General features: G+C 35.6%; 1 protein-coding gene across 1 annotated transcript in view; it reads right to left on the reverse strand.

Moving 5' to 3' along the window:
- Positions 1-3,818: 3,818 nt before the first annotated feature.
- LOC105457024 (neuronal acetylcholine receptor subunit alpha-7-like) overlaps positions 3,819-24,463 on the reverse strand; it is an 83,330-nt gene continuing 62,685 nt past the window's right edge. Inside the window, exons 3-10 of the mRNA XM_011701430.1 lie at positions 17,820-18,000; positions 14,797-14,872; positions 11,398-11,592; positions 8,066-8,152; positions 7,336-7,445; positions 5,125-5,233; positions 4,446-4,843; positions 3,819-3,986 (exon numbers count right to left, since the gene is read on the reverse strand). Coding sequence (XP_011699732.1) covers positions 3,819-3,986; positions 4,446-4,843; positions 5,125-5,233; positions 7,336-7,445; positions 8,066-8,152; positions 11,398-11,592; positions 14,797-14,872; positions 17,820-18,000 — 1,324 coding nt within the window. The remainder of the gene's footprint in view (positions 3,987-4,445; positions 4,844-5,124; positions 5,234-7,335; positions 7,446-8,065; positions 8,153-11,397; positions 11,593-14,796; positions 14,873-17,819; positions 18,001-24,463) is intronic.

Below are 24,463 nucleotides of genomic sequence, written 5' to 3' on the forward strand. Positions count from 1 at the left end.
CACATTCTTACCGTAATAAGAACGACGTTGCTAAACACCTTTCCACCAACTTGAACTACAGCAAACGCACATTAAAAAAAAAAACGACGAGGTCAGACGGGGTCTTACAATGACAAAAATTACAAAGGCATTAAGAAACCGCTATTTTACATCATTAACTCGGAAAGAATATATAATCAACGGCACTTTGTAGCCTGGAAGTAGGAGGACAAACGTTTCCTTATCTAAACTATAATGTTTGACAATTAAGCTTGTTCTGTCTTCTTTGTACACCGGGAAAAATAAGCTTGAGAACGTAAAGTTTTTTTCCTGAGGAATTACAAATATGTATATATAAAAATACGATCTAGCGGAAAAAAAGTGATTCTTCGAAGGTGAAATTAAAGAGTTGTGTGAGAAGGTGAGAATGTGTTAAAAAAATTATCAAATAATCAAATATATTTTCCTCCAGGTATATAAAATACCTCCTTTTTTTTCCTTCTTCCTACTTCCAAAGCGCGATGTGTGGCATTTGTTGTTCTAGTTCTAAAGTACTAGATCAGTTCAGCATGTATTTGGTTCATTAGGACCAGGCGTAACGTCATTATCTCGCCAAGTCGATTGGAGGCTAATCGAGCCGTTTATTAATTTTTATATCGCATAAATGGGCAATCGTGTTTCGGCATTAAAACGTCGATGTCTCGAACTATATACGTTTTGTTCCTTCTTTTTTATTTTATTTTATCTTAGCGAATTATCTCCTTGATTTTCCCTTAACTATTTGACACCGATAATGATTAATCGCATAATGGTTAATCGCATTTCTCGTCTAAAAATTTCTATCTCCCTTACGAGTTTAACGCATTCGACATTAGGGTTAGTTATTTATTTCCTTCCTTCTCGTCGCTCCTCCGCGCGCTATAGAGATCAAGAAAAACAATCGTATTCTTATACTAAATCCCGTCCACGATACAACATGATCAACAACGATGCGTTACTTTAATAATCTTTAATATAGTATTTAAAAGATAACGTGATTGGTTGTCGCGTATCCAGTTGCCGATGGTCGAAAAAATGTTTTGTATACGATACGACTTGAGTTCGTCTCCCTGATGTCTCGCCGAGACGACGTCTCCGCCTATACGAGTCTGTCCGTGAGCAAGTGCAACTTCCCTTTCTTTATCGGTCGCCGTCCCACGTTGCTTTTTCTTCTTCCTAGCGTGACTAATCGACTCCGTCGCTTCCGCGATTTTTCTACCACACTCTCGAGCGGCCCGTGAATTAGCAGAGAACGGTGACAAGTGTTAATTTTTTGCACTCAAAAGAGTCATGTTCTCGGTATCGTTTCCTCTTTTTTCTTTTTTTTTTTTTGCGGATGAAAAAGAAGCTCTGTCGTGATGAACACGCTCGTTGATCGTATAGGTGCTTAGTGTTGCAATGTTAATTTACACATGGTATAATTATTAAATTTTAATATAACTGCCGATATCTCGTGTCGGCGGAAATGCGCCGCAGTGCCTTTTCTAAAGGTAACAAAGAACGAGAGACATTGAAAGGTACGTGCCTTTTGCGATGTAAGAGAAATAAAAAAAGCCCCACGCTCTTTTAACTCTTTTGCTCTGCGAAACGACTTTTAAATGTCGGAAAGAAGTTACAGTGTGCTGTTGCGATAACGATTTCTGTAATAGTTACAGAGATAGGGGAAAGATTGATGCGCGTGAAACATTAAAACGTACGCGAATCTTTATGTATATGTACAAAATACGTGCGATGTAAGAGATATAACGATCCGTCTTCTCGGCACACATCCAATCCGGAAAATATATTTGCTTCAGAAATTCGAAAGTTACAAATCATACTAAAAAAAAGAAAAATGTGAGGTTTTCAGCTGTCCGGATCTCACAATTTATTACGAAACTCAGAAAGTCGGCTTGAAAAGCTAATCGCCCGATTCGCGAGACATAGAGCCGTTTAATATCCTAATACGCATGTTCGATATACAAAGCTCGTATTTACATGATCCCGATGTAAAACAGGGATCGGAAAATTGGCATTTAACGCCTGAATGCGCAACGAGAATGCGGATTTAGTAAAACGGAACAATTCGAACTTGCGGAAACGTGAAAGAAAGTACATTGCAGCTCGCGAACTAAATTTCTCAGAGCGAAAGTTATCGAACAATCACAACCATCCTACGCATTTTTTTTTCTCTTTCCGCGTCCGATTTCTCGACTCTTGCACTCCTTCCGTAGTGTCCTTCGGATCTTTCTCTCTCTCTCTCTCTCTCTCTCTCTCTCTCTCTTTCTCTCTCGCGAGACCTACTCGAGAGAGTATATTTTATGTCACCGCCACTTAAATCGTAATACAAATCCCCCGTTTTTTTTATTTTTTATTAAGTCGTCGATTTTTACATACTAATGATACGGATAAGAAAAATTCACTGGCATTATTTGAATCACCTTGGCAGTTCATCGTGTGTATTCTGAGAGAGTGTAACCTGTGCGTTTTTACCTTTAAGCCTTCAAACCCTTGTCCCTGCTTCGTCCCTCTTATCCCTATTCGTTCGGTTTTTTTTCTCTTTCCTCCCCTCCCTCGTCGCTTCGTTTCGTACGGACAGAAAGGACCTGTCCGCGCCTCCTCTCGCATTTCTTTTCATGGACAAGGACCAATGTCAACTGGCGTATTATAGTAATTCCCGAAATTTCTTTAGGATATTACAGTTTACGTATTCTCGAGAATTTCAGTCACACTTGAAAACTTTGATTTTATATCAGTGTTTCTTTTGTTTCTGAGCACACTACTATATATTCATGTTTTTACATTTTAAATTTGTATACCCTTTGAAATTTATATCTTTCAAAATTTATGCTTTTTTTGGGGATTCTCTCGAATTTGGAGTCTTTTTCTTTTATGCGGATTCGTAGAAACGTTACGAAACTTGTCTGGACTGCCGTTAAGAGTCTCTTAAACCTAGCAATATACTGATCCTCGGGTACATTCGAAGATTTCTATATTCGTACTAACCTTGGGCCGCAGAAAAAGTATTTTTAACTCATTGGCAAATCACGGTTCCGTGCGTATTAACGATCTCTCGCGTGATGATACGTGCGTGTGTGTAACGTGTATGTACGTGTGTAATACATCCCCAAGCAGTAGTCGCGGAGGACAGAGCCGAATATACACTCTTCTTCCCTCGATTCGACTTATTTACTTATCTCTATGAAAATTCGTTAATTGGATCCTTTATAGAACTAATTATTTGACTCGCGTTCGACAAAAAACGTACCGTCTCAACTGTACAAAGTGTTCGTCACATCGACTGCTCTCAGGGATGCGTGTAACAAACCAAGTGTACGTGTCTCCGTCGCGTATATAATGGACTCCGATTTCCCGCGTGTCTCCTCGGTGTAAACGACGTGTCCTTCACGCGTGCGCGCTCGCGCCGTTTATAAACGGTGTGTCAACGTGTTCTCGCTAAGGCGTCCTCGTGGGATTATAATTATACGATAAAGTTTCACCGTTACTATTACGTAATTATTATTAGTACTATTATCGTTATTCTCATTATCGATAGCGTTATTATTTTCATTTTTACTGGTATTATTATGTATATCATAAAGAAACGAAGTTACTCCCCGTATTGCTTTCTTCCTAACGCGCAGGTCACCGAAACGAAGCGGCGTGCGAACCCGAGGATGAACACCCTTAAGCCCGATTCGGCGGAGACCGGCGGCTAAGGGCGGACGCTCGGTTGGAGCGGCGTCCGTCGACGCCGGCGGCGCCCGGCACGCGATCCTCGTCGGCCCCGGAACCACCGGCGGCAGACTGGCTTTTCTGAATCACGTGACGATAATATGCGGCGCTGACAGCAGGACGGTGATAGTAGCGATGATGGTGAACAGAGTAAAAATGATTAGGCACAACCTATCGATCACCATCGCCGCAAACTTCCAGTCGTTCGAGACCTTCGTGCTCTCGTCCTCGTTCTTCAGTTGAGTCGTTATTATCTAAAACAAGATTGTTACTTCATCAAAACTGCATTGATTGGTTCCCTAGAAAGAAAAAAAATAAATAAAAATCGATTCCTTCTCATTTCTTCGCTGTTTCGAAGTTTTAGATGGGAGATTCTCGGCTTGGATACTTCGAACTTTGATACTTTTTCGATTTTTGGAACATTGCGATCTTGAGGTTTAAAGACACTGAGGCTTTTAGAGATTGAACCAATGGATTTTACGTATCTCGAAACTTTAAGATCTTATGAACCTTATTGGAAACTCGAATCCTCGAGCCTCTCGAGTTCAAAGATCCTTACAACCCTATAATTTTGGAAACTTTAAAATCTTAGGATTTTGAAGTTAAGTATTTAACAAATCTGAAACCAGCGAAATTCGAAGATTCTTCAGATTACCCCCCCCCCTCCTCCTCTAGTTGTTCCTCACCCCGTTGAATCGGATATCGATCATTACCTTAATCTCCTTCAAGATTAGCACAAGCTCGTAACGGGCACAGAAGCACGCGTTCTGCAGCATCGTCTCGACCTGCGGCGCTGGCGCGTCCTGCGGATGTGGATGATGATGCGGCGTATGCGAGATCTGATGGCTGGGATACGATGCGTGCATCGGCGTCGCGTGCTGATGGTGCGGCGTTGTGGGTGCGTGGCTATGATGATGATGGGGCGTCGTGTGTATGTGACTGTGGCCGTGGCCCATCGCGTGCGCGTGATGTGGCCCGGGTGTGCTGTACACGTTGTTCAGCAGATTGTTGTGAGGCGCCAGCGCGTTGTCATCCAGGTCCAGGACGTTCGCCAGGAGGGACTTACTGCTCCTCTGATGTAGCTCCAGATCACCGAACGACTTGTTCGCGCCTGGCGTCCAAGAAACAATTATTAATTCGAACTAAGGAAGTCATGACAAAGATCAAAAAATTATATGTAATTATTATATATATATATATATATATATATATATATATATATTTGTATACAATTATATTAGTTAACACAGCGTTTAAATGCATTATGTTGCTCTGGAATTTAAATTATACTTGCACAAACAATGCCGTTATCAAGTAGACGATTCATCTTGATCTAATAATCTATATATATATATACATTTGAAACTTATCTACTACTTAAAATTATCTTACCCGTGACTGGAGATGGCTTCTGAGACTTTTGTGCTTCCTTGTCTTCTTCCGAAACCGGTCTTGACATACCAAGTATGCGAGGTAGCCAAAATAGGAAAATTAACTTAATCTGTAATGCAATTCAGAAAATTAGTTTGACAGTACAGTCCAATACATATTTGTATTATTAATTATGTGTATATGTATATGTATGAGTATATAATATAATCAAATCTGATTACAAAACGGAATTTTGCGATTTTTGTTAGCTACTTTTTATAATAATAGTTTTGAATTTTTATTTTAAATATTTATTTTGTCGTTTGTTTGTTTCAAATTTATAACATAAAAAATTATATAATTTAAAGCAAAAATTGTATATTGATTCGTATTTAGAAATAAATTAGAAATGAAAGAGAATAGAGACAAATAAAACAAATAATATACATTTATATCACAATAAATATATAGCATATTATTACTTTAATCGAAAAACACTTGACATTTTTAATAAGATTGTAAATGCAAATTTCAATAGACGTATTACATTAATTAAAAACCGGAAACTATATAATATTTTTACTATATTAAGATAAAACTATGTCCTATGTAATAAAGACGCTGTTACAAAGACAGCTAGAGAAGATCTTTTTGTGTTGATGAATTTACACCTCCGTTTGTCCCTAACTCATCGATATAATTGAACCAATTATCAAAGGTTTTTTTTTAAAGAAAAAGTTAATGACGATAACAGATAACAATTTTATTTCAAATTAAATGCTATGAATTCTCGTACAGGAGACAAAAATTATGGACTCGGAATTTACAAAAGTGACACGTTACAATTTTTAAACTATTGAATCTATATGGATTTTTTTAACCATATTTACACAGGACATAGTTTTATTTTAATACTAAAAATATTATATGGTTTAATCATTGTAATATATCTATTGAAATTTACATTAATAACATTGCATTATTAAAAATGTTACGTGTTTTCCGATTAAAATAATATAGCATATTTATTGAAAATTGTATTTGCGGCTGGAACAAACTTAATCAAGTTGAAATTTCTCGCTTTAATATTGTCAAATTAAATGATACGATTATATTCTGACATTTCTCGTTTGCTCGTTTTATTATTAGCCTCTATTCTGCTTCGTTTCTAAAATATAATTATTATGCCGTTAATTGTGATATTATTCTTATTAAATCAATGACACTAATTAAAATTTAAAAAAATCACTTGCATAAGCGTTACCATTCTCTTCGTTTTCTCGTTTAAACTTCTTGACACTTTGTGATTGTGAATAATTCACGTTTGTTAATTTAACTTAACTTAGGTGCGTATGTTTCACTCGCGGAAATCTGATCGCGCGGGAAATCAATCTCCGAAATTTACATTCTAATTAACGTGACGTCCGGCGAAAAATTCGATTATGCATGATTTATTATCGCGGCGCGCATTCGGCAGTGGCCCTTAATTATTCGCCCATAAAATTCCTGATTTATCCATGATGAAAAGAGAACGGTGTATCGACTCCGGCGGCGGCGCGTTGCATTTTAATTAAAACCATAATTATCTACCGATACGTACGGAAATCGTATATAGCACCGGCGATGAATTGAATGGAGTTTTAACAAAATGATTTTCATCATACTTATAGGTATATATTGTGTGAATAAAAAGAATCTTGTTTGGTTAATGGCATTTTCAAGATTCGGAGAATATTAATAAAAAATCAATTAATTCTAAAAATAAAAAGAAATAAAGGAAATACAGATAAATAGGTGAAATTAGCCAAACGAGTAAGCAAATTTTATAGTAAACTTCGATACTGTTTATTGTCGATTTGTATCGATTTTACATTGCCGGATTTATTAATGTGTTCTGTTTGGTTCGGTTAATTATTTTATAACTGACGACAAAATCAATCACTGCTTTTATTTTATTACTGAATTTTATCTTATCATGAATGAATTTGGCATTAATTTGACTGCTGAAAATTCATATATCTCGATAAATTTCGCTTAAATTTAAATGAAAATTTAAAACAAAATATATTTCATAAATTTAGCAAGAAAATTGTAAATTAATTTGCTATTAGTTATCTTTATACGACGCTACTGTATTCGCGATATTAGCTAATTAACGCAATATATTAACGAGACGATTAAATTGTGACAATCACAGCGTTATGTGCTTTGATATCGATCGAAGGAAATTACCCATTGACCCATTTCATGGGAGTCAGAATTCCGATGATGGTAGTTCAAGATGAGGATCGTGCTGACCACACTACTAGCCACCATAAACATGATGCAATTGAAATACGTCCCTGAAAAGTAATGAGAAATAATTACAATTTAAATTAATGGAAAATAATTTACAATTTAAAAGCAAGTGACAAATTAACAAACAAGTAATCGCATAATTTAATATTTAAAATTCAAACTTCCTACGTTCGCTAGACGTGCATTAATACTGCCCAGCTTAATTCTTTTTTCTTTTAACACCTTAACTTTTAAAAATACAAATTTTATTTGTCAATGCAATAAAAGAAATAGCTTTGAAAATTCACATCTTTTAAAAACAGATGTGTAATTTAATTAAAATATATTTATCCAATAATAAAATTAAATTTATAATAATTGTGAGTTTACAATTACAAATATAAGTTACGTTAATTTATATTAAAACGAGTAATATTGGAAATTTATAATATATTTTTTAAAATTGTTTTAATTTTAAATCATAAAGTATCAAGTCATATCTGCTTGCCGCAGGTATTACACAACCGATCATTGTCTTAGAAGAATGCGAATAAATCTTCGTTTCTTTCTTCTCTCCCTCTTTCCAGTCGAATGGCTCGCGAGATAGAGGTGATCAATCACGCTGCTTTCTCACATTAAAAAAAAACTTAATTATACGATTGAAAATCAGTTAAGACAAGCTCACCTAAAAGCGGCACGGCGTCGGACGTCGCCGGCATTGTCTCGGCAACCATATTCAGAAACACAGTGAGGGACAGAAGGATGGTTACCCCTGCAAAAGAGGTTCGTTGGCTTCGATTAATTATTGTTTAAAGTCGAGTGCGTTGGGGAGGTGGCGAGCTTAACCCTCGGTCCTTGAACGCTCCAAGGGCCTTCAGCGCGTAACAATCCCGTGCTGAAGGCTCTTCGATTCTTAGTCTAAGGCGGCGTCGCTTGGTCTCCGCCCGTGTCGGACGCAATGACATAAGAGTATCCTTTATACAGTTCCATTTACACACTTTAAGGAAATAATGTAAACAAATTTATGTTAAAAAAGGAAATGGCTTGAGAATGAATGATATATAATTTTTTACTGATTCTTCTACTTTCGATCAGATGTCGAATAAGAAATTTCAGAGATAGTCTGTAAGTACCGAACGCGAGTACTCTAAGAGGTAACACCACTTTGATTCCCTGAAATTTAAGGCTTTTTCGGGATTCTTTTTTAAATGCGAAATGTTTATAAAAATTCATTTACACTAATTTATTATATATATTAAAGTAAAAATTGTATTTTTTTAGTTGATATATTAAAAAATAGCGGCTTGACAGGTGATGGGTGGGAGCGCTTCAAAAAAAGAGGGTCAAGCGATGGGCACGATAGCTCATCGCAAACTGGACATAGAACAATGAAACAAAAAAAAATTAATTTTTTTAGTTCAAAAGCTCGTAGAATACGTAACCGTTAAAAAAAATTGCATTTCTAGTGATATGGCATCGATTTAAAGTAAAACGTAAATTTTCAACCAAAAATTTCGTTACTTAAAGTTACACAGAAAAGCAAAATATCAATATTTCAAAAAAGTCCTACGTATTCTACTAGCTTTTGGACTAAAAAAACAAATTTTTTTGTTCGAGGTCAAGTCTACGATGAGCTATCGTGCCCACCGTTTTTTTTCCCGTCCATCAGCTGTCAAGCCATCATTTTTTAATATATCAACTAAAAAAAAATACACTTTCTACTTTAATATATGTATAATAAATTAGTGCAAATGGATTTTTATAAATACTCTTCGCATTTCTTAAAAAAAAAATCCCTTAAATTTCAGGACGTCGAAGTAGTGTTACCCCTTAAGTATCCGACACTGTTCGGGCTTTGAACTCGGTTATACCGCGTACCGCCGCGTCGCGTTAAGAGGCACTTTCAAATTATTTAGACTTTCAAAACGCCGCGGCATCCGCGGCAGATGCCTCATCTGAATATCAGACTTTACTCGAGGTTTTTCGAGGCTCACGATAACACGTTAAGAGTTGCCCTCGAGTCTCTTAGAAACGCGAAAGTCAATTGCAATTGTCAGTTGCATTGTTTTCTTTCTTGCCCGTTTCGTCTTCTCTTGAAACAGAAAAACGTTTTTCATTCTTACATCGTATTGGAAAACTTGCATTACGTCGGCATCGTTTAAGGCGATTTATAGAACAATTAAATGCGAGGTAATAAATGGAAATAAAAGTTTGAGAAATTAAATGTTGTGAAAAAATAAAGAGAAAGTAGAAATAATTAGATAATCGGTATTAGACGCGACGCTCTATATCTTTAACTCTTTTTATAATCTAAATCGATCTATTTTAAATCGAAAGGACTATTGCAAACGTAAAAGCTATCTAACATAAGCCGACGTTCTTTTGATTTGTAAATCGCTCTATAATGCTAAATCGACTGCAATAAAATAATGTTTCTCGGTGTAGAGCCGCATTGTTATCGTATCTCGATCTACGAATAGCTATAAGCTTTAAGGAAATTCGTATCGGAGACGTCTGCAATTGTTCGACATTGTCATTCTATTGTCGTCGTATCTCCGCATCGGTGACGGCGATTGTCGCAATCGCTTCCGAATTCGATGGGGATTCTCCACCGACGCGCGCGCTTGTACGCTCGAAGAAACTCTACGACCTGGATAGAAGGCTCGTCGAAGTTTGCGCGCCGGGACGCCCCGTACAATCGCGGGGGGGGGGGAGCGAAGGGCGAAATCTAATCGCGTAAACGCTCGATGCGCTTAGGGAACTCCCGCACCCCGGCTCTAATCACGGGAGCGTTTACACGGCAGCGCGAGGCGAGGCAGGCAAGGAATCGGAATTATGCAGCCGAACGATTCGAGCCGTAGGAGGCGGGATTTCTCCCGGGCATCCGGCTCCTTGGTAAATTCCAGAACGACTACGCTTACGAGAAAACAATGAAATAACATGTCACGAATAGCGTCAATGCAATCTTTATCTATACTATTGTAATGCCACGTCTACGCATGCGAGAGAAAGTCTGAGAGCACTTCATTATTATTCGACATTCAATTGAGATAGCATTGGATATTCTTCTAATTTGTCAAGTATAATAGTATGGTGTTCTTATATACTTTACATTTGAAAATTGGAGAAGGTTCCATGCCATACGAAACAAATGAAGCGACGAATATTAGCGGAATTTTTTGTACTTAATTTGGGCTTGGGATTCGGTGAAGGTGGCCTGAATTAAGCCGAAACGTACGATGTATTTGATTTAAAATTTGGATTAAATAAGAATTTTACGCACCAACAACGGCATGGACTCTTAATTACCTATTGTTAGATATGGATATTTTTGTGTTAAGAAAATTATCAGCTAAACTACAATGTTGACTATCATCAATCGATCATTTGCCATTTTTTGGATTACGATAATTTCTCATTCGACTTTAATTATAGATTACATTCACAATTGATATTTTGGAAAAAAATTCCAGTTGTAAATATTATAGTTAAATGGAATGCGTTAAAAGTAATTAAGAGATTATTTAACTTTTCACAAATAAAATCAAAATAATAAAAATATTTTCTTTTTAAATTCTAAGTCTATATTATGAGCAACTTGTCTTGCAAATATTTTGATGAACGTGTTGTGTGGATTTGCGGTTCCTGTGCGGTATGCATCATGCTACACAATTGCGTGGCAATGTGAAATCACATTCGGAGTTTGTACTCCGACCAAGTTTTTCGTACGTCGTGTAACGGAATTTTATCAGCACTAATTTCCACGTCGAAATGTCGATAAAGTCCCGCTGAGTTCCTCGACTGCGAAAAAAACTCGCGACGACACGGTACGAACGGTACGGTAACAGTAGTTTCTTCACGGTGCCCGGATGCGGGAGCGCCTGCCAGCCGGAACTAGGTCGGACCTATAATCGCGCAAACGTCTGATGCTCTTAGCAAACAGGGATGTGCCTAATCGCGAGAGTGTTTACGGGCTGTCGGGGGCAATCGAAGTTTTGCATCGAAGTTGAAATTTACCGAGGGAAAGTTTCTCGCCGGAATCGGGCGGCAGGGTGAACCCGAGGACGGCCATGCTGGCAATCAAGACGCACGGCACGATCAAGTTGAAGAAGTAGTAGAGTGTGCGTCTTCTGATGATGACGACAAAAGTGATGTCTATGTACGGTTCCGGGCAGCAATTGTAGTAGATCTCGTTCCTTTTACCGGGTACCCCTGAGCAAGACGAGAGGAGAAATTAATAATCAATAACTAACATTATTATCCACGATTGAGATATCATAGGCTATAATAGGAATCTGCGCGCGGTAATTGTTGCGCAAAGTTTTATAATTGTTACAATGTCCAATCATATACACACAGACTGCGCGCCGCAATTTTTGTCGGTCTTGAAACACAATCCTTTTTATATAAAGCCGGAATACACTTGTAACTAATTAAGTTGACAGAGCGCGAGTGTGGCGTGAACAGCGCACTGGTCTGTCATATCGCAGGTCCCGGGTTCGATTCCCGGTGGAATCAATAAATTTTCATATGCTCGCGTCTACTCTGCGGAGGTCCGGCAAACCACTGAGAGTATCCTTTGCCTCGAAAATCTCTCTCAAAAATTCTGCCGTTCGAATTCGGTTTTAAGTCGCACTGTATGCCTGTGTACAATCAGTGTGCGCACGACAGGCATATGAAAAGTGGTAGGCCCTGGCTCGATGTGAGCTGTAGCGCCAATGTCAATAATAATAATAATAATAATTAAATTGACGAACAATTTAATATTATTTGATGCATAATCATCTATAAGAATCTCTTCTCTCCAAATCTGTGAAGAAATTTATTGCGAAAAATGTCACCTCAGCTCCCAGCTGGGAATTTTTAACAGATTTGGAGGAGATTTTTATAGATGCTTATTAGCATCAAATAATATTAAAGTGTTCATCATTTTAATTAATTACAAGTATATTACGGCCTTATGCGAAAATGATTGTGTTTCAAGACCGACAAAAATTGCGGCGCGTAGTCTGTATATTGGACATTGTAACAATTATAAAACTTTACGTAACAATTATCACGCAGATTCCCATTAGCCTATATGATATCTCAATCGTGGATTATTTTTATAGGAATCCTTCACTTAAAGTAACGTTTAATTTTCTAGAGTACATGGCAAGAAATCAGAGACATGGATGCAGTGTAGATTTCCATACACTTTCTAAATGTAAAAATCATAAAGATCATATAAATATATTTATATAATTAGAGATACATATAGATGTTTGCGATTTACGTATAAAAGAAGATCGTCGATACCGTGATATCACTTTGTTTCAGATTTCTTAAACAAAAGCTAAAAATAAAACTTTGAAGACATAAATACACACTAGAAAGCGTTCTTTATCATATAATAGATTCTATCTATCAGCTATTTTTTATAATACTGTTTGAAATTTCGCAATATTTAACATTTTCGTAAGATAAGCAAAAATGAGCATCTGACAAAATTGGCCAAAATAAGAAAGAGAAAAATATAAATAAATAGATTTTAGGAAATTACAAACATACGAAACAATCTATTAACAACAATATATCCAATATTATTTAAACTATATAATTTGCAAAAGAAAATTGTAACAGTTTGTGCATTTACATTTAAAAAATTTGTTTTTTACATCTTTAGCTAAATCAGATCATGTTTTTATCATTATTAAAGTACAACGTTCAGTTTCTGAGAAACAAGTAAGGGGCGTTTCGTTATATCTATGTCGGTACCGGCGCGACTTTCCTCTCTGTATATAATTTATAAATTAATAAATGTGTATTAATATTGTTCATCCATGTCTAACTGCCAGTTCCGACAGGCGATAAACTTAAAGTTTTTATTAAATAAAAAAGTTCTCAGGTATGTTCAATTTAATGCTTAAATATGACGTCGTACACGGGCAATCGATGTACTGTCAATAAAACGAGAAGTGCTCCCTCCGAACGAACGTAACAAAAGGTTGCTGGAAGCGAAAAATTTTCCTCCCCTCTCCTCACCTCACCCTGAATTATCCCGTGCAACAGGGCAAGGAAAAACGGAAGATTCTATCTTACGGCTATTCCGCCGGGTACAAACTGCTGGTGTGCGCTTTGCTGCAGCTGCACCAGTTACTTAAGATACATTTCTACCACCGGTCTCATAACCGCGGCACATACATTGCACGTGTAGTACGCCGACCTACGCTATTCCCACGCGTAATGCATCGTACAATTTTTCGAGAGATACACGAGAGATACGCGGAGCGAATGCTTTTTATTCCTGCGTTGGCGGAACAATGAAGACGCGATGCCATTTCTTACGTTTGCAACAAATTTATCAACGGAGCGGCGAATTACACGTAATTGGACGATATATCATAATTGCAATGTTTCTCCCGCAATTATGAGGGAAAAATACAGGCCAGATGTATCTATCTTTGCACTACAATTCCAATATACGGATATTACGTGCGCAAGCTGCTCATTTTCAAGCCGTTTTACATTATTATGCAATCGAACAATCGATTACGATTACAACGCTTTCTTTTAATGTTGCTAATTGAGAGTTCTTGTTAACGGAAAATGTCATTAATTGACCCCCTCTGTCATTGCCTCATTTTATTCATCTTGATAAAACATATATTAAAATATAAATTTAAATGTTATTCATTGAAAACGTATAGTCTGAATTTAAAATTAATCTTTGAAATGCAGATTGTACGATTCCGCCTTGTGAACTATGTTGCTTTGAGTACAGACGGGTTTCGATATACGCGGGAAGCTAATTTTATATAAAATATCGGAATGAAACGCAAAGAAGATTCTTATTATTCGTAAGATAAAAATTTAAAAATTTTCTCTCTGTGTATTTAAAATGTGAGTACGATACTTGGAAATCTAAAAGCTTTCATGTGGCTAAAGATCCGTCAATATATTTTGTATATATATCAAGTGCAAAACAATTGCAAATTGGAGTATACGGAGCGCAAAACATCTGGAAGTGAAAGATTGTAGCTTAAATCTGCCCTTCGGCGAAATTCCCAGGCGATTATTCAAGCGGCTATTACGAGCTATTATTCGCTCCTATAGAATCAAGCAAGCAGCAATTTCTCTCGCGACACTTTACCGATCGCCCGACATGTTCGCCGGCAAAAACACTAAACTTCGAAACGCCGCGCCGCGCGCGCGGGAACGAGCCGCCAGCGTCCCGCCTGACCCAGATGCCGGCAATTTTGACAGGGACAAAGCGAGGATCAATACCGGTTCCGATTTGCGAAACGATTGATCATCCGCCCGTTGCAAGACTTTAGAATTGCTAATCGGCCGGGAATCACTTTCGGTGCCACGCCGGGGCAAACTATCCGGGCGTGGCGACGTGAACGGTTCCCGATAAGGACTACAAAAACTCACCCAACAGATGCCACTCGCCGTTAGTGATGAAACTGCTGATGTCACCTCCGTTCTCGTCCTGCAGCTGTAGATCCAACTGTCGACAATTTATGAAAGTCGATTAGAGGAAAGTTATTGCGACCGCGCCGTGTAAGACGACTGTTTTGAGAGCTACGGAAAAGTCTGTTCAATAGAGCATATGACAGAGACACAAAAGTTGTCGGCTCTTATTCCTTAAAAAGAATCGTGCCATATATTAAAGCTAAAACTCCCTTTGCGCTGTAGATTTTTCAGGGCGCTTCTGATATATTTATATTAATTGACTGTAATGTATTTCTCTCCTAGGATTTTTATACTATTATTATTATATATATGTTATGATATTTGATATATATGTATATATTAAACATCGTAGCATATATTTTCGAAAAACTTAATTTTTAACTTACAAAAATAGTACTGTTTATTTGCAATTAAAATAAATGGCATCATAAGACAGCGTGAGTTTTTTTAAAAGAATTAAAAAAAGAATTAATAAAATACAAAACAAACGGAACACCATACGTGAATAATATTGTTTTTAGTTTCAAGTGCTTTCTGTTGATTTATTGACTTCATACAGTTTTGTTGATACAGTTTACGTGAGTTCATGTATATTTACGTAGTTCTATATAAAGCTCTCTCGCAAACCACCCGCAATTTCTGCGCGTTTGAATATCGATGCGAACTTTTTTCGCGTTGACATTCGAACGCAATCTGTGACGAATTAATATCTCGGAGCGAATTGTTAAATGAAGATGGGCGATCAAATCGAAAAGTCTGTTTTGCATCTCGTTTGTATTCAGCGGATCGAACCGCGCTTGGGAAAATCGTGGCATATTCCGTTGTCTTCCTTCCCTTCGCCGCCATTCGCCTCCATTTCGTTCTGCTTATTGTCCTCCTTAATGAACCCCTGAGCGTACTCGAATTGCCTGGCACCGTGTAATTCGCATCCTCAATTTTAATTATTCCGAAGTTGTACGCTCGACAATTGGGAACTCGCTAGGCAATGTACATTGGTCGTGTCGGCAGAAATGCACGTTTGCACGATAAATCGACACGCGTAAATTGCACGCGACTATGAAACTTTTGTCGTTAACGAAATTATCGTCACCGTAATCTGGCACTGTTACCGTGCTGTACAGCTACACAGCTATCGTATTACAAAACATAGCACTTTTTAAGTTGCACATCTTACCGCTAATTTCGAGTTAATATTATTTGATGAGAAGTATCAACGCATCGCGCGTTACATTTTTCTGTTACCTACTCTATTTCTTTTAAAAAAGTATTTTGATAAAAGAAAAATTTTTAAAAATTTTTCATTAAGTAATTATTTTTTTATTATCAATCGATCAATTTCATCTATATTTCATCTTTATTTTATTTATTTATTTGCCTTAATTCAATTTGAATAAGAACAAATGATTTGCGAATTATATATTATATATATATTCTTTTATTTAAGCAAAATTTTGATAAGAAAATGTAAGTTATAATATATTATATTAAATAATTGAGCAAGACAAATTTAAGATAAAAAAATGTAGAAAAAATTTTTTCCGATATTTTGAATTGCACGAATAAAACAGCAGCAGGGAGAAATTGCGTGTTGGTGAGAATTCTGAATATCGCACATTCTCACGTTCATTGTTCTCTATAAACGCATCTTCCATGATTCATAAATTTTCTGCGATTTACCCTGAAATAACATTTGCCATCCATGCCGTTAGTGTGTCGACCAAATACCGAATGCAATTTACGCTTGTTGTATCTCTGAAGCGTATGCGAATATCGAGCATAACCGCATATCTCAAACATTTTCGAGAAAATGCTTTAACATTTCTGCGTATTCTTGTAAAAACTTCCGACAAAAGAAACTGATAAGAAATTGTAAAATTTCATGAATGCATTCCGAGGCAGAAGTGATCAGTCCATATAGACGTCAATTCGATCATGTCTGCTTGGGTTATGCCTTCAAATATTTATTATTCTTATTCAGTTATTTTAATTATATTCTATAATTTAAAAAATGTTAATTAAATAAAAGCAATTTTTATACAGTTGTTCATATAATAATAGATTTGCCATTTGAAGATTAATCTAATTAGTTTTCAACAAAAATACTGTCCGAATATCAACGTGAAAAGATTTTGCATTAATAATCAATACGGAAATGATTTTAAACCAATTTAAAGGAAATAGAAATTTGCAAATAAACAACAAATGAAAAAGAAAATTTTATTTTGTATAGTTTTTTTTCACGGAATTTGACGAGTGAGATGTAAATACTAAAATTTGCAAATAAACAACAAATGGAAAAAAAATCTTATTTTGTATAGAGTTTTTTTTCATGGAATCTGACAAGTGAGCTGTAAATACCGAAATATTCAAAGACAAAGCAAAACTGGCACCAAACACGTGACATCCAATTATTTTTTACGATAAAGAGAAATCAGTTTTATTACTGGCTATTAGACAATATATTTACCTTTTCTACGAACAAGGCTATTTCTCTCGTTTGCTTCAAATAAATAATTATTCAACAGATAAACGAGAATCGCGATCCTAAGAATGCTATCCCGATTTGAATCGGAGATGGTGGAAAATGCGCCTCCATTACGCGAGTACTTTACTCAAAGCTCCATTCTTAGGAATTTCACGAATCGTTCTCACGAGCGAATCTTACATTGGCAAACAGTGAAGATTTTCTCTCCCTTTCCTTCTCTCTTTCTTTCTGCCTCTCTGTCTCTCCTCTCTTTCTCTCTCAGTCTCTCTCTTTCTCACGTTCTTGGGCGCTAATCAAATTGCTCGACGCCGCCGCTTTGAATTATTTCCAGGTCTCGAGACCGTACCGGCGAGAAGTACCGACGTGCTTCCGACAGATTGGAAAATTCGTAAGTTCGACGTCTGTGTCGAAGAAGCCGAACATCGGGACAGAACGGATCGGGAAAACGACGACGATTGGTTGACCCAATTCCGTAATGCCTGTCCCCCATGCTCACCTGAGAGCCGTCGTACGTCCAGGAACCGAATTTCATCTCGCAGCGCTGATCGTCAAAGGGAAACCAGGTAATGTCTATCTTGCAAGTGCTCTTGAATATACCGGGCGGCACGTACAAGCAGGTCCCATTGTTCTTTACGACGACGTTCGTCGGGTAAGTGCCGTCGAAGCCCTCATCGGCGCTGTAACGAACAATCACTTGTTAACTTTTCGATAGCGGAACGCAACGAGCCGATACGTAATCGGCGGATTTGACGCGGTAAAAGTATAGTTAATTGAATTGTTTTCCCGGATTCTCTAAAACACAACGCTTGTGACGTGTTGAGTATTTTTTTCCGCTTTATTTAGAGGACTGTGTAATTACATACACGTTTAGTTATGCGCTCAATTAAATAATTTTATAATTATAATTATAAATATAAATATTTTAAATCACCTTTTTGCTGTTTTACATCTTTTATTATTATGTGTCATCTACTTTCCACACAACAAAAGCCCTCTTTCACTGCTTATTGACGCGATTTCGTTTTATCACATCCGTAATGGTCTCATTCGTTCAACACTATTATTGTTGTACAATTCTCGTGATTGAGAACGCTCGTAGATTCGTGTGGGACATCTATCTTTCTTTGCTCAGGAGACTAAATAATAATGGAGAACACGTGAGCGAAACCTAATACCAGAACTCTGAAGTCCTCGAAGTAAACCCGTCGTTTATTCCTTCCATGCAATAATTTAGAGATAATTCGGTTGTTCCTAATGTTGCTCTCTGTCGTGAGGAAATCGACCCACCCTTTACAATTATTATTTAGCACAATTAACCCAGTATGTATTCTGTAATAACCTATATGCATTTTAGAATTACTACTAACAAATATAAATGGTAAAATATAATAAAATAATTCTGATTTCAAAATTAATTCTAATTTACATATGTAATTCAGAATTACTACTAACAAATACAGTAAAATATAATAAAATAATTATGGTTTCAAAATCAATCTTAATTTATGTATTTCAGAATTAATACTAACAAATATAGTAAAATATAATAAAATAATTCTGATTTCATATATATAAGATTTCATATAATAACATATATAATTCTGATAATTATGATTTCAAAATCAATCCAAATTTAGTAAAGTTTCACGAGAATTGAATCCAAAATAATTAAATAAGGCAATGAACAACAGACTATTGTAAATAAACGTCAATGATAATATAATTTTTGTTATAAATCAATGATTTTGCGCGTAAATTCAAGCGAACTTTTTTGGAAGAATCAAATTTATGTTCCCTTTTAAAATTTCGTTAATATTGATTACTCATATAGACACTGGCATATCGATCTAGATTTACTGACCGTGCTATATATAGGTATCGATGATCAATCGCCATGACGGAATTTCGCTGCACGCGTTTAGAAAATATGTAGATAATAAACGGCCGCCATAAAAACAAACTGCCATCGTAACTACAGAGTAGCATTTAAGTGTGCAGTATATCTTGACATCTCGCGCAGTAAAATAAATTACCGCGAAGGCAAACGTTACTCTCTTGTAACGTTACTCGCGTGGCGGGTATTCTTAAAAATTTAAATAACGTATTCTCGCCAAAATTTTTACGAAAAATCCAATCTCACGTATGAAAGATTGCGAGCGATTTTTCGCGTTTCTCCCCACAATTGCATTGTTAAAAATGCAAATATAGTTTCGAATAAACTAACTGAGGCGACAGATAAATATTCCACATGCGTGGAATAAGAAGAACTTGGCAATTTACGCAGCGCAATCAAATCTAATCAAATTAAATAAACCGATTAAACTTTCTAAATGTCCACGTGTACAAAAGAGAGTTAGGTATTTATTTACCGGTAACATACATTTTATTTATTTAGCACTGAAATTTATTTGCGATCATTTTAACATAAAAATTTGTGATTGAAAAAAATATTGAATGCGTTTAGATTTAAATATTAATATTGAAGTGTAAATTGATAATATTGGTAAATAAATTAAAAGGATCGTTTATACTTTATGTAAAAACTGTTAACACAACTCACGAAAATCTTCACAGAAAAAAAGTATATCCTTTGGTTATATTATCCGTAATTGCTCAAGAAATTTATTAAAAGCGAATTCACGTTTCACGGGGATTTAGTGCAACTTACGACACGACGTGCGATTAAATCTCGGTATAGCGTTGCGTTGAAGCAGACTCGAATAGACTAGCGGGAGCTAATTATGGACGAGTCTACCCTAGGCCTTTGACGTCCTACCTCGCTTGTCTTGCACCCCGTTCGATTCCGTTCCATTTGCGTTGACCAACAGGAACGAACGGCAACTTTTTACATGCACTCGGACGCGAATTGACGCGAATACTTATTTTTGCAACTTTTCCCAGAGAGCCGACTTTTCTCTCGTTGTAAAAAGACTCGACAGCCCGCTGTCGAGACCTTAACAATTATTTAAACGAACTGCGCGACACTCGTTTTACAAAACGATGTGAATGAAACGGACGGGGTACTTATCGGCTATTTAAGCAACATCCTCGTTTAAAGGTTAAAAATGTTTGGATAAAAAGGATATATTAACGTCATTTCTTCCATTTCATTTCTACCACTGATTCAATACCTTCAGAAAATGTGCAACGTGAATGATGATTATATTAAAAATTTCTTGTAAAACCTGCAAACATGTCAAATTTCAAATTTTAATAAGAATCAATATACACATGTTTTCGTTCAAGAGATTTTATGTAATATTACGTAACCAAAAATATTTTTACGTAATAACATTCTATAAGAGAACATTCTATATAATGCGAGAATTCTATAATTTAATTATCTGCTGAAATATCACAATTTAATTCATTTTTTTTAAATTTCGCTAAACAATTTTCTTCCAGAAAAAACGTTATATAACGTAAGTGTACTCAACATCTTTAAAATTAATTCTTCTTATAATAGCAAACTTTTCAGTTGGTATTAAAAAAATACTTTCTTGAATAAATTAAATTGTGAATCGTCGCGCTATCCTATTATTGTTACGGTAAATTTTTATTTGTTAAAGATCTTTTTCTGACCATAATAGTGCGAAAAAGAAACGATAACTACGCCAAGTCACGCAAGCCATACTAATCCGAGATGGGAGAGCTTAATTAAATTCTTTTTCATCATGTGACCCTTTAACCCGCGGCTTGATTACTCCTCTGGCTTAGAGTTATCCAGAAGTTTTACAGATTCTTCGTGATGGCCGGCTTTCCGCTCATTTAATAATGCAAATAAGACCTTACAGCAAAAAAAGTTGAGCTGGTGGTTGCCTATTGGGGCAAATTTTTAAATCGACGTGATAATAACAAGAAATTTCAGTCCATTCCGTGTTTGGTTTATTAAATGCTAATTAAAGCTTATTCGCGAAATACAATTATATTTTTACACTCATAATTTTTACAGAAAGAGAAATTTATTTTCAGAGTTAGTTTGATATTAAACCAATGAATAGATATAAGATTTAGATGCAAATAAACATATGAATAGATATAAGATTTAGATATAAATAAATATAAAATAGCGAGAAGACAAGCGTTAATTAAAGTTAAGATAAGTTAATTAAACAAACACTGTACATTAACGAGAGTTCCGGCCTTTATCTTTATCAAGACAAAGGGAAAATTCTATTATGCCGTGGACTTAGTTTCCCGATAATACGCGCCATATCCGTTTTCTTTATTTAATCAGGCGTACACGAGCTCACGAGCTCGGAGAAAATATTTGCAAGAAGGGATGCGCGCCGGCCACGTTACATCCTACAAAATAGAATATTCTACCTCGAGTGCGTGCCTTGTGTGATAACGAGAAAGATCTAACAATAAAAGAAACTCTCTTGCGGAAGTATCGGGGCTCGCGAGCTTTTCGGTGTACATAGTTCGCATTGCATCATTTTTATGTAAATAAACTGAAATTATCTGCAATTATATAGTAAAAGTAATAAGGACGCGCTGAAAATTTTTATTAAAATTAAAATTTTTCATGAGCTCGCTGTTCACTTTACAGTTCGTTTTTTGCACGATAACGCAAATATTATGAGGAGAACGCCATAAGATTCTAATTTGAGATACTTCGAGTAAGTTATATATCTTTATATGTTTTATTATATTTTTAATACGTCATTATATATCTTCCGCACACTCAGAGAAATGTTTCGCTGTTCCAGCGAATAGAATTCTAAATATTACACTTGAATTACATCGTTGTTTTTTTGTATCTGCTAAAAAATTGTCTGTCATACATAGAATTTACAGCAGCAATATTTTAAGAATATATACAAGAAAATATAGGTCTCATAAATATGATTAGAGTCTGGAATGGAATCCGGACTGATTAAACGTCATAGAAGAACTTTCTTGCTAAATTTGACAAATAGTTCAGATATAATTTCTGTCTCTATTATCTATATTATTTATATTAAATACAAAACATATGTGGTATCGCAGTGCTTAGTAATCATTATTCGTTTTAGCTAATTTTTCGTACCTAAATAATTCTCGCTATAATTGCAAGATTACTTTTTTTCAGTGCAGGTTCTGTTTTGTTTCGTATAGCTGAAATAGTTTACGATGTGTACATGCGTATATATTTAAAAGAAAATAAAGATCTTCCTTCTTATGTATATGGCCGACGTATCGTTGACATACACTACTGATGCGCTCTTCAAGTTTGAAGATCGATATTATGGGCAATTTCTTATATTTTTTATATTTTAATCAGTATAGTTAGATACAAGATAATTTATTGTTCAATGTTATTTAAGATAGAAAAATGTCTTAATAAAGAATAAAAATTCAGAATTTGTAGTCGTAATATTTAGTTGTATAACAATCTGATTTCAAGTTACGTAAGTAATCGTTACTCTAAATGTAGGCTCGCACTTGATTTCTACTTGAAATGAGATTCTTAAATTGTAATCGCATTTTACGAGATAAAACCCCATCGTAAATAATTCGCGTAATACGTTCGTGAGAGCGGACTCAAATAATGATTATATACACGAGTCTTTTTATTTCGCTTGTGCTAAAACGTGTAATTTACACAAGACGACAATGTTATCTCATGTAATCTTGGAAAAAAGATTTTGTAAGCGTGCGGCGAGCTTTGACTATACTCTTCAGCAACTTCAAGGTGTGCTCCACTTAATAATGAGAAGAGGTAACCTCAGATTCTCCCGCGAATACTTAATGAAATCGTCACGTAGTTACCAAGAATCGGGGTGAATCGTTTATTCTCGAGGCGTTCCACACTGTTCCAATTTTTTCCGCGTAATACCAGAGAGCAATACGATTTATTTACAAGAAATTATATTTAAATATAGTTTTACAAATTTTTTATAGCTAGTAATCACAAATTAATGATAATTATTTATTTCTTCTTCTATTATTAATGTATATCTATTTGTTGCCAGTAAATTTTTAAATTTCTTAAAATTTGCAATTAAATATTGATTACTAATAAGAGAGAGTTTTTCTCATGATTCAATTATTATTAGCACATTTATTTAGTAATGTTGTTTTATGTTCTACGAGAATAATTCTGTCGTGACAAACGCGATCTTTAATTGCTATAATCCCGTTTATGGAATTTATTAAACAACAACGACAGTTGCACAAACAATTAATTAACAGCGCCAAGTGATACAATTACATCAATAGACTAAAACTTTCGTGTAAACAATTCCGTTTCTGCAATCAAATCCTTATTTGTACAATTGTTTTGTGCAACAATTTTACAAACCTCAATGAAAAACTGTCATCAGGAGTTATCAGGCATGACATTTACATTTAATTGTATGGAAATTTTACAAAATTCTCTCAAATTGATATCAGAGTCCGAAAATTTTGACATAATTTTCTACAACGACCACCGAATCCTCTTCCTTTACGTCTCGAATTCGCTCGGTATATACTCCCACGTGCGCCGTATTACTTATCCTAAGAATGAACCCGTTATCGGGATTGCAACGTCTTGAGCACCGTTCTGGAATTCTTAATGAAACGGTCACAAGGTTCCCGAGAATCGATTTACTCATTCTCAAATACGTTACGATCATCCCTCATTCTTACTGTTCTCTAGTCGCTCCTTAGGGAGCTTCAAGCTACCGCATGAAAAGAAAGTGTAATCATGAATGAAAATCGCTCAGACGTGCGATTATGAACTCCGTTGCAAAAAAGCAATAAAGTGTCGGTATGGTGTAAAAAGTTGCGCTGACTTTTGAAAGGTATCAAACTCCATGAAACCGCTTTCAAACTTTTATTATATATTTTTAACATCCGAAAAATTTCAGAGTATCTTACTTTAAATATGAAAATATAAAACTTTAAGAACGTATTTCGAAATTACGAAAGTTATATAAAAACCCATTTACAAAGTTTAACGATCTTCTTTTCTCTTATTTATAATTATAAAACACGAAGCCGCGCGCTGAAACGATATTAAGGCCGACATGTTATCATATAATTTCAACGTTCTTTTTATCTACAAAATATCTATGTATTGAATATTCCTTGTATCTTTAATAAATTTCGATAACTGTTTTAACAAGTTTCGATAAATTGTTATACATTTAGCCTTTTAGACTTATTATCGTT

This window comes from Wasmannia auropunctata, unplaced genomic scaffold, assembly GCF_000956235.1.
Source record: "Wasmannia auropunctata unplaced genomic scaffold, wasmannia.A_1.0 LD335402.1, whole genome shotgun sequence".
Lineage (NCBI taxonomy): Eukaryota > Metazoa > Arthropoda > Insecta > Hymenoptera > Formicidae > Wasmannia > Wasmannia auropunctata.